Source organism: Eulemur rufifrons, chromosome 28, assembly GCF_041146395.1.
Source record: "Eulemur rufifrons isolate Redbay chromosome 28, OSU_ERuf_1, whole genome shotgun sequence".
Taxonomy (NCBI): domain Eukaryota; kingdom Metazoa; phylum Chordata; class Mammalia; order Primates; family Lemuridae; genus Eulemur; species Eulemur rufifrons.
In genome coordinates, this window is record NC_091010.1 from 23,380,675 (window position 1) to 23,397,701 (window position 17,027).

Sequence of the window (17,027 nt, forward strand, 5' to 3'; positions counted from 1 at the left end):
ACTGGAGCTCAGGAGTTTGAGGTTGCAGTGAGCTATGATGATGCCACTGTACTCTAGCCTGGATGACAGAGTGAGACCCTGTCTACAAAAAAGAAAGAAAACTCTAGGAGGCCAAGGTGGGAGGATGGCTCGAGGTCAGGAGTTCGAGACCAGCCTGAGCAAGAGCAAGACCCCGTCTCTACTAAAAAATAGAAAGAAATTATCTGGACAACTAAAAATACATATATATATATAAAAAAATTAGCCGGGCATGGTGGCACATGCCTGTAGTACCAGCTACTTGGGAGGCTGAGGCAGAAGGATTGCTTAAGCCCAGGAGTTTGAGGTTGCTGTGAGCTAGGCTGACGCCACTGGTAGTCCAGGCAGCAGAGCAAGACTCAGTCTCAAAAAAAAAAAAAAAAAAAAGAAAGAAAGAAAGAAATAGAAAGATAAAGGAAAAAAGAAAGGAAGGAAGGAAGGAAAGAAAGAAAGAAAGGAAAATTAGCTGGATGTGGTGGCACACATCTGTAGTCCCAGCTACTCCGGAGGCTGAGGCAGGAGGATCGCTTGAGCCCAGGAGTTTGAGGTTGCAGTGAGCTACCTCACTGTGACACTACTGTGCTCTATCCTGGGCAACAGAGTGAGACCATGTCTCAAAAAAAAAAAAAAAAAAAAATAGACAAAATGGAATTCATCAAAATTGAACACTTTTGTGTATCAAAAGACATTATCAAAAGAATGAAAAGACAACTTACAAAGAGAAAATACTTATAAATCATGTATCGATAGGGGTCTAGTATGCAAAACATGTAAAGAACTTTTGCAATTCAACAGCAAAAAGATAAACAGCCCATTTAAAAAATCGGGCAAGACCTTGTATATCTTCCAAAGAAGATATACAGATGGTCAATAAGCATATGAAAAGGTGCTAAACACCATTAATTATTAGAGAAATGAAAATCAGAACCACAGTGAGAAACCACTTCACACCCACTAGGATAGGAATAATCAAAAAGTCAGATAATAGTAAGTGTTGAGGAGGATTTAGAAAAATTAGAAACCTGTACATTGCTGGTGAGAATGTAAAATGATAAGGTTGCTTTGGAAAAGTTTGGCAGTTTCTAAAAAAATTAAATGACCATTTGATCTAGCAATTCCACTGCTAGGTATATATGTATATATAAAATAACGAAAGACATACATCCACACAAATATCTGTACATTACTGTTCATAATATTCATATCCAGAAAGTAGAAACAATCCAAATATCCATCCACTGATTAATGGATATATAAAATCTGGTTTGTTCATACAATAAACTATTATTCAGCCACAAAATGGAATAAAGTCCTAATATATGGTATGAAACGGATAAATCTCAAATTCACTATGCTAAGTGAAAGAAGCAAGTCACAAAAAACAAAATATTGTATGATTCCCTTGATATGAAATCACAAGAATAGGCAAATCCATAGAGACAAAAAGCAGATTAGTGGTTGCCAGAGGTTGGGGGAGAGAACGTGGAACGGCTACTTAATGGTACCGGGGGTTTTATTTGTGGGGAGGATGAAAATGTTCTAGAAGTAAATAGTGGTGATGGTCACATAGCCTTGTAAATATCTGAATTGTGTTCTTTAAAAGAGTAAATTTTATAATATGTGAATAATATAAATCTCAATTTTTTAAAAAAAGTAAGAGATTGATTATTTAATTCTCTTTTATTGTAGCAGAAAGAGTGGCTCTACCACTTTCTAAGCCATGGAAAATTAAACACATTTTTTAAAGTGTTTTTCTATTTCCTAGTCTGCAAAATGAGAATCCTAATACTTATACCTCATGGGTTACTGTCAGAATTGAATATGGTAATGGAAAGTCTTTTATCAGTTTCTGGCCCGTGGTAGACCCTTCAAAAACATTAATTTCCTTCCTTCTTCCCTACCTTTGTCAGCTTCCTGTGTTTCAAGTCAAAGAAGTTTAAATTTCATTAAAATCTTATGTACCTGGCCGGGCGCGGTGGCTCACGCCTGTAATCCTAGCACTCTGGGAGGCCGAGGTGGGCGGATCGTTTGAGCTCAGGAGTTCGAGACCAGCCTCAGCAAGAGCGAGACCCCATCTCTACTAAAAATAGAAAGAAATTATATGGACAGCTAAAAATATATATAGAAAAAATTAGCCGGGCATGGTGGCGCATGCCTGTAGTCCCAGCTACTCGGGAGGCTGAGACAGGAGGATCGCTTGAGCTCAGGAGTTTGAGGTTGCTGTGAGCTAGGCTGATGCCACGGCACTCACTCTAGCCTGGGCAACAGAGTGAGACTCTGTCTCAAAAAAAAAAAAAAAAAAAAAAATCTTATGTACCTAATTAGTAATGAAGTAATGTTAATTAGTAATGTGCCTAACTAATAAAGGTTGTTGATTCTTTAGGAAGGAAGAAAAAAGAGTTAAAGACTATCTTGTTTTGATTTCTTTGTTTTATTGGTTTTTGTTTATTTTAACATCTCATCACCAGAAGGGCCTCTAGAAAATGGGGTTAGGTGAATAAAGAAAACAACTTAATTTCTATGTTGCCCGGTAGACAACTCTCTCTGCAATTCTGTATAAACTCCTATACAAATTACTCCTGCAAGTGTAAGAGAAACTAACACACCCATGCACATGCTTCTCTCTAAATCTAACCTATATCCACTCCTTCCAAAATTCCATGGCTTGGAGCAACTGTGGCTTTCCACTGTCTTGTCCTCCCACTTCCTCTTCCCTTGATCCTGCTTTTGCTCTTTAACAGAAAACTCACCACAAAATAGTGTTGCGTATGAAACATGATATAAAAATAAGCTGTATAGTGTAAATGTCCCGAACACAGCAGAAACACCAAAACCCTCTCATTATACAAGGACAGGAAAATAACTGTGGCATAGTCGTCTCATTGGAAACCACAACTATAATTTTGCATCACATGGGAACAGTGAAACCAATTCATTCATAAAGTATCTTAATCCTCCAGCAGGAAAAATGCTTTTGCAGATATTGAGAAATGTTGTGTATGGGCTACTTGGGAAGACTTCAGTTATTTTCCTCTAAATAGTATGAATGAATGGTAAGAGGGAAAACAGGCGAGCGTAATGAAATAAATACACAAATCTCTTCAAGGATATAACAGTCCCCACCATGTCTGAGCACCTGCTATGTAGCAGGTACACTGCGAGACCCTTACAGAAAACATCTCTGCTCCTCCCAGCAGCACTGCTTCGCAGTGTGACTATCTCGATGCTCCAAGTAGATACATTCTCACACTGATGACCATATGGGGAATAACTAAATTCTTAGTGCAACCGTGTTTTCCTCAACCATAGGAACCATAGTCAATGGCATTCCTTCAAAGCCCTGAAAGAGTGGTGTGATTCTTTTACTTGTTTTTATTTTGGGAGTGGGAGATGTGACTTAAATTTCTCTGAAATCTAATAAAAGCTATTGACAGTCTCCCCAGAAAAACGAATATAAAAACAATATGCTGCACGTAATTCTGAGGAGGTGGGATCACAGACCACTGAAGACCATCCAGATTAAGAACTTTTGATGTAGAAATTGTATTTTTATGCTTTCTGAAGCATCCAGAAGACTGATGTTGGGATCATTTAAACTAGGATTGAATTAATCTAAGAAATTCTTGTCCAGCAACCAAAAGACTTGTGGAAAGTTTAGCAGGACTAAAGCACTAATAGAATAATACAGTTTAAAAATTCTGATTTTCCATGGTAGCTAAAAATACACAGAATACCTAATCTGATCTGGCTAGTATCCAGTCATTAGTTAGAGATTTGCTGAAATGCTGACTCAATTACCATCTATGAAAGGGCTTTAAGATGTGTTTACCAAAAAGAATTTAACAGAAACTACAGAGTTTCTCATCTTGGGAGAAGAAAATGGACCTGACATTCCAAAAAATACCTGGACCATAAACTTTAGGTTTCCAAAAGCGATTAGAAGTCATTAGACATTAACACATGAGCAAAATACAAAATATTTTGGTTGGTAATACTTTCAGCTGGACTAAAGAATCAAATGATCCTAATGTCAAAAAATAAGCTGGAATGGGAGCCAAGATTTATGCAGAAAAAAGTTCACCACCATATGGAAAATTATAAGAAACTGAAGCATTCAGCCACAAAAAACAAACTGGTAAATTATGTTCATTTACCTAAAGGAATATTATGCAGGCATTAAAAAAATCTTTACAAACTTCTAATTGTAAGAGAAAATACTGAGTGAAAAAAAATAGAAGAAAAAATTTACCTCATTTGACCTCAATCATGTTATTTTTTATTTTTTTTTTTATTTATTTTTTTTTTTTTTGTTGAGACAGAGTCTCACTTTGTTGCCCAGGCTAGAGTGAGTGCCGTGGCGTCAGCTTAGCTCACAGCAACCTCAAACTCCTGGGCTTAAGCGATCCTACTGCCTCAGCCTCCCGAGTAGCTGGGACTACAGGCATGCGCCACTATGCCCGGCTAATTTTTTCTATATAGATTTTTAGGTGTCCATATAATGTCTTTCTATTTTTAGTAGAGACGGGGTCTCGCTCAGGCTGGTCTCGAACTCCTGACCTTGAGCAATCCACCCGCCTCGGCCTCCCAGAGTGCTAGGATTACAGGCGTGAGCCACCGCGCCCGGCCTCATGTTATTTTTTAAATGCAGTAAAAATACTGGAAGCAAATATGCCAATATCTTCATGGTGGCTGCTCTAAGTGGTAAGATTGTGGGGTTTTTTTTTTTTTCCTACTTCTAAATTTTCTACAATGCAAATTATATTATTTTGATTTAATATATTTTATTATTTTTTAAAGTAACACAAGCTCACTATGTAAAAATTCAAACCACATGGAAAAATTTAAGCAAAAAGTTAAAGTAACATATTTTCTAATATATGCCTCCTCCACCCAAAAAATCCAGTCCTCAGGTAAACACTTCCAACAGTTTGGTTTGGTAGGTATCCTTTTGGAATTGTTTTTCTAAATTCCATTTACAATTAGAAAAATACACGACTTTGAGCTTGCATGCTCCTTTTCCCTTCTTGGTGTAACTCACAAATCACAAATGTATATGGTAATAATTTTAAACAACACAGGCAGACAGCTTTTATCACTTTTTTTTTCTTTTGCAATACATGGTCTCACTCTGTTGCCCAGGCTAGAGCACACTGGGGTCATAATAGCTCACTGCAACCTCAAACTCCTGGGCTCAAGCGAGCCTCCGGCCTCAGCCTCCCAAGTAGCTGGGACTACAGGCACGCACCACCACCACCACCATGCATAGCTAATTTTTAAATTTTTTTGTAGAGATGGGTTCTCTCTATTGCCTAGGCTGATCTCAAACTCCTGGACTCAAGCAATCCTCCTGCCGCGGCCCTCCAAAGTGCTAGGATTATAGGTGTGAGCCACTGCACTCGGCCTACTACGTATTTTTAAAGCACTCCATACCCTCCTAAAAATCTTTTCCTTAAGCCTTCTACTTGAATTTCAGTTACAGATATCCCACGATCCTGATATTTTTGGTACTTGAAAATGATATGTGTAGAATAAACCCTAAAAATGTTGTTTTGGGGTAATAGCTGCTGAAATAATATATCCAGTACATATGGAGTAAAATGAACAATATACAGCATAGTTGTTTTGGGGTTTTTTTAAAACATACATTGTTATATGAGAAATAGTCTGACTCTTATAATTTTATAAGATTTTATTAATTCACTAATTTAACCATTTATATAGCAAATATTTGTTGAGAACCTATTATGTGCTGCTAATATCTCCTAAATCCCAGCTTTGGGCTTTAGAAGTAACTTAAGCATCTCACTTAAGTATTTCATGGCCTTCTTTTAAAGACAGTGACTTGGTATTAATGGGGCATAATTAAATCAGAAAAAAGCAAGATTTTTCTTTTTTGTATTCTTAACAAACATGAAGAGCTGATGATAATTAGCCAACACCTTCTGGGTACTCATGACTTGAGACTCATGACTGAGTCTCATTATCAAGGTAATGCCCTGACTTGCTTAGATTCATTTGATGTTTGATTGATTTACTAGTTGTGTCTTATTTTAGTATGATAATAATGCAAAAAAAATAAGATCCTTTCTTCTATCCTTCCTGATAACACTTGTGCCACATCCATCATAATCCCACAATGGCTAGCTGCTGGAAAAGGACTTTTTCAGCTTTGATATCGTCAGCTCTTGAAATATCACTCTGCAATAAAAAATCAAGAGCATGACCAACAAAAAGGGATCTGGAGTTATGCTCTGTAGTGAAACAAACATGTAAAATACTGGGGTGCTCAATATTACATGATAGTATGACTTGGAGTATGCTGACATTAGATGAAGGTGTGAGCCAGTTTCACACATTTTTCTTCCTGGATAAGATGATATACAGAAAATGGCAAAGGATTTGAACCATAGTGACAAGATTCCAGAAATTAACACCCAGAGGTCAGAATCAATCAAGGTCAGCATGGTTTTGTTGACATACTTGGAGTTTACACACGTATGTACACTAAGCACCAAGGGTTTTTCTTTTTCTATGTCCAGTTCTGTGGTGCAGTGTGCTACTGAAGTCTCAGTAGTGATACAAAGAGATTCCTTAAAGGCATATTTAAGGACATATAACATCTGCCCTCAATTGAAGGAGTTGGTAGCAAAAATTTGTTCCATATGCCATATACAACATATGCCAAAATGAGATCCAGCTGTTTGAAAACTCTAAGAAAAGCAGTGGCCAACAGAGGCTAGCCCCACCCCCACTACCACCAAAAAGGATAAAATAAAATAAAATGAGTGCGTCAGCTAACTCTGAAAGGGCAACTCTAAAACTAGACTGTTAGCATATCCATAAGTATAGACAGTCAGTGGTTCAATTTATATCATAACACTATTTACCTGTTAGCTTTTGAAACACAGCCTATGTAGGTACTACTATTTTTCCAGGTGGAATTTGCATGAGTTAAGAGGATAGTGTGGTAATAAACACAGCACACTTAGCATCTAATACGCTGCTATTTAATCTAACCAAGCACATAATAACCTTTTAATATTTTGGAAAAAAATCACCATTAAGCAGGGTAAATACAAGAGAGGTTATTTCACTTTGACTATATCAACTTGCAAATTGCTTGTCTAGTCATTCAATTAATGTTAATTAAATGCATAATACCATACCAAAATCATCTGCCTAGACACATATAATGAAACTCAAGACCTCACCCTCAGAAGCAGAGTCTGCAAATAACTGTTCTGTTTCTTTTGCTTTTACACATACTAAAAATTACCTGTGAAAGTGTAGCCTACCCAAAGCACCTATTCTAATGTCTGTAAAAAGCTCCTACCCATTCCTCTTTCCCCCTTTTTTATTTAACTATCTTTCACTGTTCAATAAATAGGGTAGTGCATAAATCTCAAAATGCTAAATTACAAATACACAGGAATACCATAAGCAAAAGCAAATTTCTAGGTAACTATAAGAATGACACAAGCCTGAGCAAGAGCGAGACCCCATCTCTACAAAAAAATTAAAAAATTAGCTGGGCATGGTGGTGCATGCCTGTAGTCCCAGCTGCTTGGGAGGCTGAGGCAGGAGACTAACTTGAGCCAGGAGTTTGAGGTTTACCCAGGGCCACAGAGTGAGACTCTGTCTCAAAAAAAAAAAAAAAAATTATCATTGAACGAAATTCCATGAGTCTTACATAAACAAAGACATGCCATAGTCATGAACTGAAAGACCCACATTGAAAAAATGTCAATCTCTCCAAGTTAATCTATAAATTCAACATCTCACAAGCAAAATCTCAGCAGTGTTTTTTAGTGGAAATTTACAAGCCAATTCAAAATTTTTTATGAAAATTAAAGAACCAAGAAAGAGCTCAAGTCAATATTGAAGAATAAAGCTGAAGGACTTATACTACTGGTTAGCAAGACCTATTAAAAAGCTACCATAATAAAGAGTATAAATACAAGGAAAGACAAAATGTCAATGAACAGAGTCTAGAAACAGACTCAAAACGTATCACCTGATAAATGACAAAGTTGACATTGTATTAGAGAATGTATCTTATTTATTTTTTGAGACAGAATCTCAATATGTTGCCCAGACTGACCTCAAACTTTCAGGCTCAAGTGGTTTTCTCACCCAGCCTGAGTGGCTGGGATTACTGGCCCATGCCACCACTCTAGCAAAAGGTATCATTTCAATAATGGTGCTGGTCTATTAGATATCCATATGAAAAAGAATGAACCTCAGCTCCTATCTCACACCATACACAAATATCACTTCCATATGTATATATATAAAGATAATAAGAGATAATAATAAGGATGATAAAGGATAACAAAATCATTGAACATAATAAAAATCCATGAGCTCATACTGAAAGATGTAAATTAATAATAAAACAAAGTAAGTAAATAATAAGGGAAAGCTCTTCCTTAGAGTTTAAAGAGCTAATTAATAGATTTATAAGAAATGATGGGCCAGGCGCGGTGGGCCACGCCTGTAATCCTAGCACTCTGGGAGGCCGAGGTGGGTGGATCGTTTGAGCTCAGGAGTTCGAGACCAGCCTGAGCAAGAGCGAGACCCCATCTCTACTAAAAATAGAAAGAAATTACATGGACAGCTAAATATATATATAGAAAAAATTAGCCGGGCATGGTGGTGCATGCCTGTAGTCCCAACTACTCGGGAGGCTGAGACAGGAGGATCTCTTGAGCTCAGGAGTCTGAGGTTGCTGTGAGCTAAGCTGACGCCACGGCACTCACTCTAGCCTGGGCAACAAAGTGAGACTCTGTCTCAAAAAAAAAAAAAAAAGAAATGATGGAAGCAGGATGGTGGCCATGGAAGTCAGAATCCACTAAGGACTGTGTAATACTGTGGTAAAAAAAAAGAAAGAAAGAACGAAAAAAAGAAATTATGGAAATAGAGACTCACTATCTGGTAACCATCAGGCAAAAATTGTCAATGAGTGCTGAAACCAGGAAGTGAAAGTTTGAAGAGTAGCAGGATATTTACAAAGTTCAACTTCCCAATCTTTACTAAGTACAAAGGGGAAAAGCCAACATTAGAATGGAAAAGGCTGGAAGACACTACCTTAACCAAGGGATCAAAATGAAGATCATGAGCAGTGGGATGAATTGACATCACCTGTCTCCTGATATAATGGATTCCCATAAAAATGCATAACCCAAATCTAGTCAAGACAAAACTTTAGATAAACCCAGATTTGAGGGACAAAACAACTGATCTGTACTTTTCAAAAACAGCTATGTCATAAAAGACAAAAATTGAGAAATTTCTTCAACACTCTCCACCTGGAAAAGTGCATAGTTTACAATTCCATTTATATAAAGCTCTAGACAATGCAAACTAATCTACTGTGACAGAAAAAAATAGAATTTACCTGGGGAGGAAAGATGCAGGAAGGTGGAGAGGGACTATGAAGGGGCACAAAAAAACTTTTGGGAGTGATAGATTTTGACTGTGGTAATGGTCACACAGTGTATACATAGGTCATACTTACCAAATTGTGTATTTAAAATGTGTGCAGTTTATCGTGTGTTAATTACACCTCAATATAAAGTTGTTTAAAATTTTTGAGAAGCTGTTCTAGATCAAAGGAGGCCAAAGGAACATTTTCTTATAGGATAACATGTAACATAAATGAAGTCTGTGGATTAAATAATAATAATGGTTCAATGTTAATTCTCTAATTGTGACAATATAACTGAATATCCTTGTTTTTTGGAAATACACTCTCTAGTATGTAGGAGTAAAGGAGTATCATATTTGTGAAACTTACTCTCGATTGGTTCAGAAAAAGAGAGAGATGCAGTAATGCAATAATATGATAAAATGCTATCATTTGGGCAATCTGAATGAAAGTATACCAAATTCTTGGTACTACTCTTGCAACTTTTCTATAAATTTAAATTATGTGAAAATGAAAGTTTTTTGAATAAAGAATGTGGTGCTTAGTATATTATGACCAACAGCCAAGGTATTCATTCATTTGTCAACAAATATTAGTTTTTTCCTCAGTGATAAAACTTGACAACAATGACTACACTTGCTTGCCAGAGACACCACATGCCAACACTTAAATTTATAAACTTGATTATTTGAGTTACAGATACATTTTCTCTTCATTTAACTAACGAGTATTTGTGCATAGCCCAGAGAAGCACCTATCACTGTGCCAAGATAGCCAGGTATAGAACCTGGAGAACACACACATATACAGTTATGATGCAGGAAGGGGGGAGTAAATGGGTGGGGTCAGACAGGGAAAGGAAGAAGGGCATGACACAGGCATGGAGACTGTGGCAAGACAGGCACTGGGGAAATGTAAGTAGCCAGTAGCTGGACACTGCTGCAACCTCTAGTAAAATGTGAAGAGATATGAAGGCAAACAAGACAGAAGAAGTCAATTGTGCCAAGATCTTAAAGGCCCTTTATTCCACGCTGACGAATCTAGGCTTCATCTATGATTGGAAGGCACTGAACATTTTGCTCTATTTTCTTTTGTTTTATTTTGAGTAAAATATATTACATATACAGAGGAATACTAAATGTACTTAGGTAGGAGAGACAGATTTTCAGAAATAAAGCTTGAACTGCACTAAGAAGAGCTTGTTATTCAACTTTCTTTTCTTTTCTTTTCTTTTCTTTTTTTTCTTTTCTGAGACAGAGTCTCGCTCTGTTGCCTGGGCTAGAGTACCATGGCGTCAGCCTAGCTCACAGCAACCTCAAACTCCTGGGCTCAAGCAATCCTTCTGCCTCAGCCTCCCTAGTAGCTGGGATTATAGGCGCGTGCTACCACACCTGGCTAATTTTTCTATTTTTAGTAGAGACAGGTCTCCTTGCTCAGTCTGGTCTCTAAATCCTGAGCTCAAGTGATCCTCCTGCCTTGGCCTCCCAGAGTGCTAGGATTATAGGCGTGAGGCACCACACCTGGCCATTATTCAAATTTCTGACATCCTGCTAGCTGGTATGCTCATGATTATATCCCCAGTGCACAGCCCAGAGAAGTGCAATAAATACTTGTTGATCTGGGTGTGGTGGCTCACACCTGTAATCCCAGTGACTCAGGAGGCTGAGGCGGGAAAATCTCTTGAGCTCAGGAGTTTAAGGCTGCAGTGAGCTATGATAGTGCCACTGCACTCCAGTCTAGTAGATAAAAGAAGACCTTGTTTCTTAAAACAAAACAAAACAAAGCAAAAAACTTGTTGATAATAAAGAGAACATTGAGAAAATATCTCAATAAGAGATAAAAGCCTCAACTATAGCAGTGGCCGAGAAAATGGAGAGGTAGGAGTGCTCAGATCTTGAACAAGAGAAAATAAATGGGTGATATAGAGAGAAGAATCAAAGATGACCAAATGTTCTATTTTGGGTGACCATGTAGATGGTAAGCCATTGAACCAAACATGTAATGCAAGAGAAAGAACTGGTTTGGGAAAGAAGAAAACAAATGTTTATGTTCATTAGAGATACAGTGTTTCTGCCAAAGACTTTAGTTAGAAATGTTACAAATCAGTAGCTTATAAGGGAAGTCTCTCTGTTAGAGATATTGCTACAAAGTGTTTTAGATGTTACTTAGTAAACCATCAGTAACTGGCTACATTTGATCTACTACCATATGTGTGAAATGACTTGAATAAAGGAAAATTACGCATTACAGTAAGGTTTTTAATAACAAAATATTTTAGAAACACCTTAAATGCCCATCAATACATGATTGGTTAAATGTCTAATCTTCTTGTTTGCAATGGCTCTGTCAAATACAAAATTAACCTTTTTTTTTTTTTTTTTTTTGAGACAGAGTCTCACTTTGTTGCCTAGGCTAGAGTGCCGTGGCGTCAGCCTAGCTGACAGCAACCTCAAACTCCTGGGCTCAAGCAATCCTCCTGCCTCAGTCTCCCGAGTAGCTGGGACTACAGGCATGCACCACCATGCCTGGCTAATTTTTTCTATCTATTTTTAGTTGTCCAGCTAATTTCCTTCTATTTTTAGTAGAGATGGGATCTTGCTCTTGGTCAGGCTGGTCTCAAACTCCTGAACTCAAACGATCCACCCACCTCAGCCTCCCAGAGTGCTAGGATTACAGGCCTGAGCCACTGCTCCCAGCCAAAATCAGCATTTTTTAACTGATAATTTAAGTCAAGAATGCAATAGAAAAGGTTAACTGAATTAAAATTCACAATACTTTTAAATCTATCTATTCTCTTATGCCTGCATTCATGGTAGACACAATAAACATAACTTTAAGTGAGTGATCTAAAAATGATGAAACATATTTGGCAGGTGTTCTAAAAGTCTATAAAGCAACAGTTTGAGTGTTAATCACGCTCCATAACATTTTTTAAATAAATTCTAAATCAACCAATACTTTTACTACCTTAGGTTCATAAAATGTAACAATAAGAACTAATGTTTGTATGTCACTTCGGAATTTCCAAATCATTTTCATTTAATCCTAACAACCCTATAAGATATGTAGATTAGGTAGAAATCATTAGCCATAAACTGATATGAAAGCTGTGTTATTGTTATGCCTCCAAGGCAAAGTTTCAAGATTAAGAATGTAGACAGTTTTATTCTTTCAAAAGGAAAGAAGTTTAGGTCCTCTGATTTTCTGGGCTGCAAGGGAATTAATGAATTTGTTCCACTCTTAATTTTTAAATCTGTTAACTTCCAAAAAAGACATGCAACTAGCCAAAATGAGGCATAGTGGAAATCTTTGCAAAACCACATTTCATATAATTTCCCTATGTTTCCATCAAATCCTATAATGGAAAAACTGTATGTTCTAGTTTCTGGGACAAATTCTAAAAATAAGCTAAGGCATCACTGCATAAGACATACTTCAGGTAGGTCCACAAATTCCTGTTGATAACTCAAAGCCACATTTTACCAAAGTAAAAGGGCATAATACTGAAGTAAATCATCTACACAGATCACTATACCAAGTGTCCCAGGAGTGTCCCTGCCCCTTGGCTATATTTGCTTACCTCCAACCCAGTCCCTTGGCTATTTCTTACCTCTAAAGGGACGATGACCGATGGTTTCTTTTTCAGCTCCTCACATTTCCTCTTCTTACAGATCTGATGGCTGTTCTTTCTGTTCTTGCAGTAAGTACATTCACCACAGTTGGTTTTCTGCTGGCAGGGTTCACAGACCCCACATCGCTTTCGTTTCTTCTTTTCCAAAGTAGGTAGCAAAGTTGTGTAGGAAGAAGAGGAGGTACTAGAGAGTGACACTGGCATCGATACCACTGTGGTGTTGACAACATCAACCATGCTGGTCGTGCTGACCTGGGAGCTCCCTCTTTCTGATTTGCCGGGACTAGCCTGGGAGAGTTGGGCAACACCCAGTGAAGTGTGGTAGAGCCCTTTCTCAGGGGCTAATGTGAACCCCTGAGTGTTAGCTGGCAGAAAGCTTATATGAACCTGCTTCTCATTTTCTACATTGCTTATAGCCATTACTGGAGGTACCAAACTTATCTCTGAGTTTGATGATGATTGAGGAGTGTGTCCTGAGCCCAAAGGCAAACTATGCATAGCACCCTGGACCTCAAGCCCACATGAGACAGTGCTCTGGGGCTCAGGCCATTTGGGAGGAGCATTACAGGTAGCAATTGTGATTGGAGGAACAGGAAGGAGGATAGGCAGGTCTGGGACAGCACCTCCACCCATACCGAGGGTCTCTTGTTGGTTTAAAATAGTACCAAAGGCCTCTCCTTGGACTGGAATAGCACCAGGAATCTCTGGTGGGTCTGGGGTCTCACCCAGGGCCTCACCATGAACTGGGTTAGCACCAGGAAATTCCCATTGATGTGGGATAGCACCAAAGGCCTGTCCTAGGACAGAGGTGGTATCAGGAACTTCCTGTTGATCTGCAGTAGCTTTGAAGGCCTCTTGATGATCTGATTTAGCACCAAGGATTTCTTGTTCTGAGCCTGTCAAGAAGAATTTTATTATAGAGGTAGGATATGTAGACCCACCAATAGACAAGCAGTTTCTAAGGTTTGATTCAGGTATAACCTTATTAAAACTGGAGGTGGGGCAGCAATCATACTCACTTTTGATAGGATCCGGGTAAGAATCAGACAACTTAAGAGATTCTACTCGTGAACCCAAGTCTTCTAACTGAATGCCGGGGCTTCTTTGAGAGGTAACTTTGGGAGCTGCTCTTTGGGGTAAAGGAGCACACATAGTGTCCTGAGCAAACATTCTAGGGGAAACACTGGTATCATGCCATGTCTCTTCAGAGAATAGTCCTTCACAACATGTCCCTTCCAAGGGCCCAGAAAGGATCTCTGCTGCAGGGCCACTGTGAGTAGGGATATTGATTTTGGAATCCTCAACCCTTTGGGACCAAGACTGGCTTGTCTCTTGGCTCTCACCTTTAATTAAAGATGTATTTTGTACACAGATTAGATTCTCTATAGTAGGAGAGATTAGAGTATCTTGCACTGGGACTGAATCATTTTCCGAGTGCTTTATTCCCACGTCAGTGAGTACCTTATAATCACAATCATGTTGCTTTACTAAACCCTTAGAAGGTGGAACTTTCTTGGGTTTGGCTATGACCACTGGGGGTTGGGAGAGTCTCCTGCTAAGAGAGGTGCTTCGGAGAGCCATTGTAAACCCATTGCAAGTTAAGGACTCTGGGTTCTGAAAAAGAACCTCAGTCCTATCCAAATTCATGCGTGCTGCTCCAGCTCTTGTCAGAAGGCTTCTGACAGGCATAGGTGGCTTAGGATCTGTTTTCTTCTTAACATCTCTCTCTTGAATTAATTGCTTTAATTTTCCAGGGCTTAAAGTCTTGACCGATGCCACATGTTTGTTGACTGGCTTGGACGTCTTCTTCAGCTGGCTGTTTTTCTTTTTGTTTACATCTTCCTTCCTGACTAATCTGGAAGGCCTTGCATGGCGGGATCGAGACATAGCTACAGAGTAGGGAAAAATGAAAGGGCACGGGAAACAGAGTCATTGGTCCTTTGGAAAGTCTCACTTCTGAGGAGAATCTGGATATATTGCTGTTGAGCGCAGTCACACAAGGTTTTGGTCTGAAATAACAAGAAAAAACACTGTGGTGAGACTTTTTCCTATTCATTCTTCTATTTGAAATAGAACACTTACTACTAATTATTAATTGAAAGTAGGGAACTGAGAATGTTTGCTGCAAAAAAAAATATGTAATAGACCCCAAAAATACCAATGTATCCTTTAAACCTTGCAGTCATATATAAAGCTCCTTTAATTGCTATGACAAAAGATTAAGTTGACAAAGTTCTTCAAATAAGGTAGGAATGGGAGTTTCTCTACATTAGAAACCACATCTGCTATAGTTATATGTATTTTAAAGCTTAAATCCTAATTTTTACCAATTTCGAACACTTTAAAAATTAATCTTGGCTGGGCTCAGTGGCTCACGCCTGTAATCCTAGCACTCTGGGAGGCCAAAGTGGGAGGATTGCTTGAGGTCAGGAGTTTGAGAAGAGCCTGAGCAAGGGCAAGACCCTTTCTCTACTAAAAATAGAAAAAAAAATTAAGGCTGGGCGCTATGGCTCACGCCTGTAATCCTAGCACTCTGAGAGGCCAAGGCGGGTGGATCGTTTGAGCTCAGGAGTTTGAGACCAGCCTGAACAAGAGTTAGACCCCATCTCTACTAAAAATAGAAAGAAATTAGCTGGACAACTAAAATATATATATACAAAAAATTAGCCGGGCATGGTGGCGCATGCCTGTAATCCCAGCTACTCAGGAGGCTGAGGCAGGAGGATTGCTTGAGCCCAGGAGTTTGAGGTTGCTGTGAGCTAGGCTGACATCATGGCACTCTAGCCTGGGCAACAGAGTGAGACTCTGTCTCAAAAAGAAAAAAAAAAAAAAGGAAGAAAGAAAAGAAAAGAAAAGAAAAAAATTAGCCGGGTGACTAAAAATAGAAAAAATTAGCTGGGCATGATGTTGTTCATCTGTAGTCCCAGCTACTAGGGAGGCTGAGGTAGGATGATCGCCTGAGCCCAGGACTTTGAGTTTGCTGTGAGCTAGGGTGACACCATGGCACTCTAGCCTGGGCAACAGAGCAAGACTCTGTCTCAAAAAAAAAAAAAAAAAAAAAAATCTCTTTGTTGTCTCTTTCCTGAGCACATCCCCACATAGGCAGAAGTATCATCTGTTTGAGAGTAAAGCTGGTAAAACCAGAGGAAGAGGCTAATATAATCGAAGAAACTCTACTCCCTGGAGATCCAACAATGATTAATACCACACTCAATTAAAAATCCACAAAGTTTGAACTTTTCACATGCACAAAAATAGCATAAAATCTCAAGAGTTAGTATTGACAACTAGATTACAAATAAGACTCACAGGTCCAATAAATATCTGTTGAGGGCTGACTCTGTGTAAGAAAGCCATTGTGGTGGGCACTGCCCACACCCAGAAATGTTTTCTCTTTCACTTGACCTAATCCAAAGGCTGCTGGTTCTAAAATCCCTTCTACCAAGGGCCCCAACAGTCTTATTATGAATGCCTATGCAACCAAATTGGAAATAAGAAGAACATGAGGCCGGGCGCGGTGGCTCACGCATGTAATCCTAGCACTCTGGGAGGCCGAGGCGGGTGGATCGCTCGAGGTCAGGAGTTCGAGACCAGCCTGAGCAAGAGCGAGACCCCGTCTCTACTAAAAATAGAAAGAAATTATATGGACAACTAAAATATATATATAAAAAAAATTAGCCGGGCATGGTGGCGCATGCCTGTAGTCCCAGCTACTCGGGAGGCTGAGGCAGTAGGATCGCTTGAGCCCAGGAGTCTGAGGTTGCTGTGAGCTAGGCTGACGCCACGGCACTCACTCTAGCCCGGGCAATAGAGCGAGACTCTGTCTCAAAAAAAAAAAAAAAAAAAAAAAATAGAAGAACATGAGATAATTAGAACAATAAAGGATACTAGGCAAGCAACTATTATTGGAAAGATAAGCAAGAAAAGAGGAGAAAATGAAAGAGGGCTGCC

General features: G+C 38.8%; 1 protein-coding gene across 5 annotated transcripts in view; it reads right to left on the reverse strand.

Annotated features, from left to right (window-relative positions):
• Positions 1–14,963, reverse strand: part of TET1 (tet methylcytosine dioxygenase 1) — a 101,861-nt gene extending 86,898 nt beyond the window's left edge. For all 5 annotated transcript variants that reach the window (XM_069460574.1, XM_069460577.1, XM_069460576.1 and 2 more), the window contains exon 1: positions 13,056–14,963. In XM_069460574.1, coding sequence (XP_069316675.1) covers positions 13,056–14,963 — 1,908 coding nt within the window. The remainder of the gene's footprint in view (positions 1–13,055) is intronic.
• Between the last annotated feature and the right edge of the window lie 2,064 nt (positions 14,964–17,027).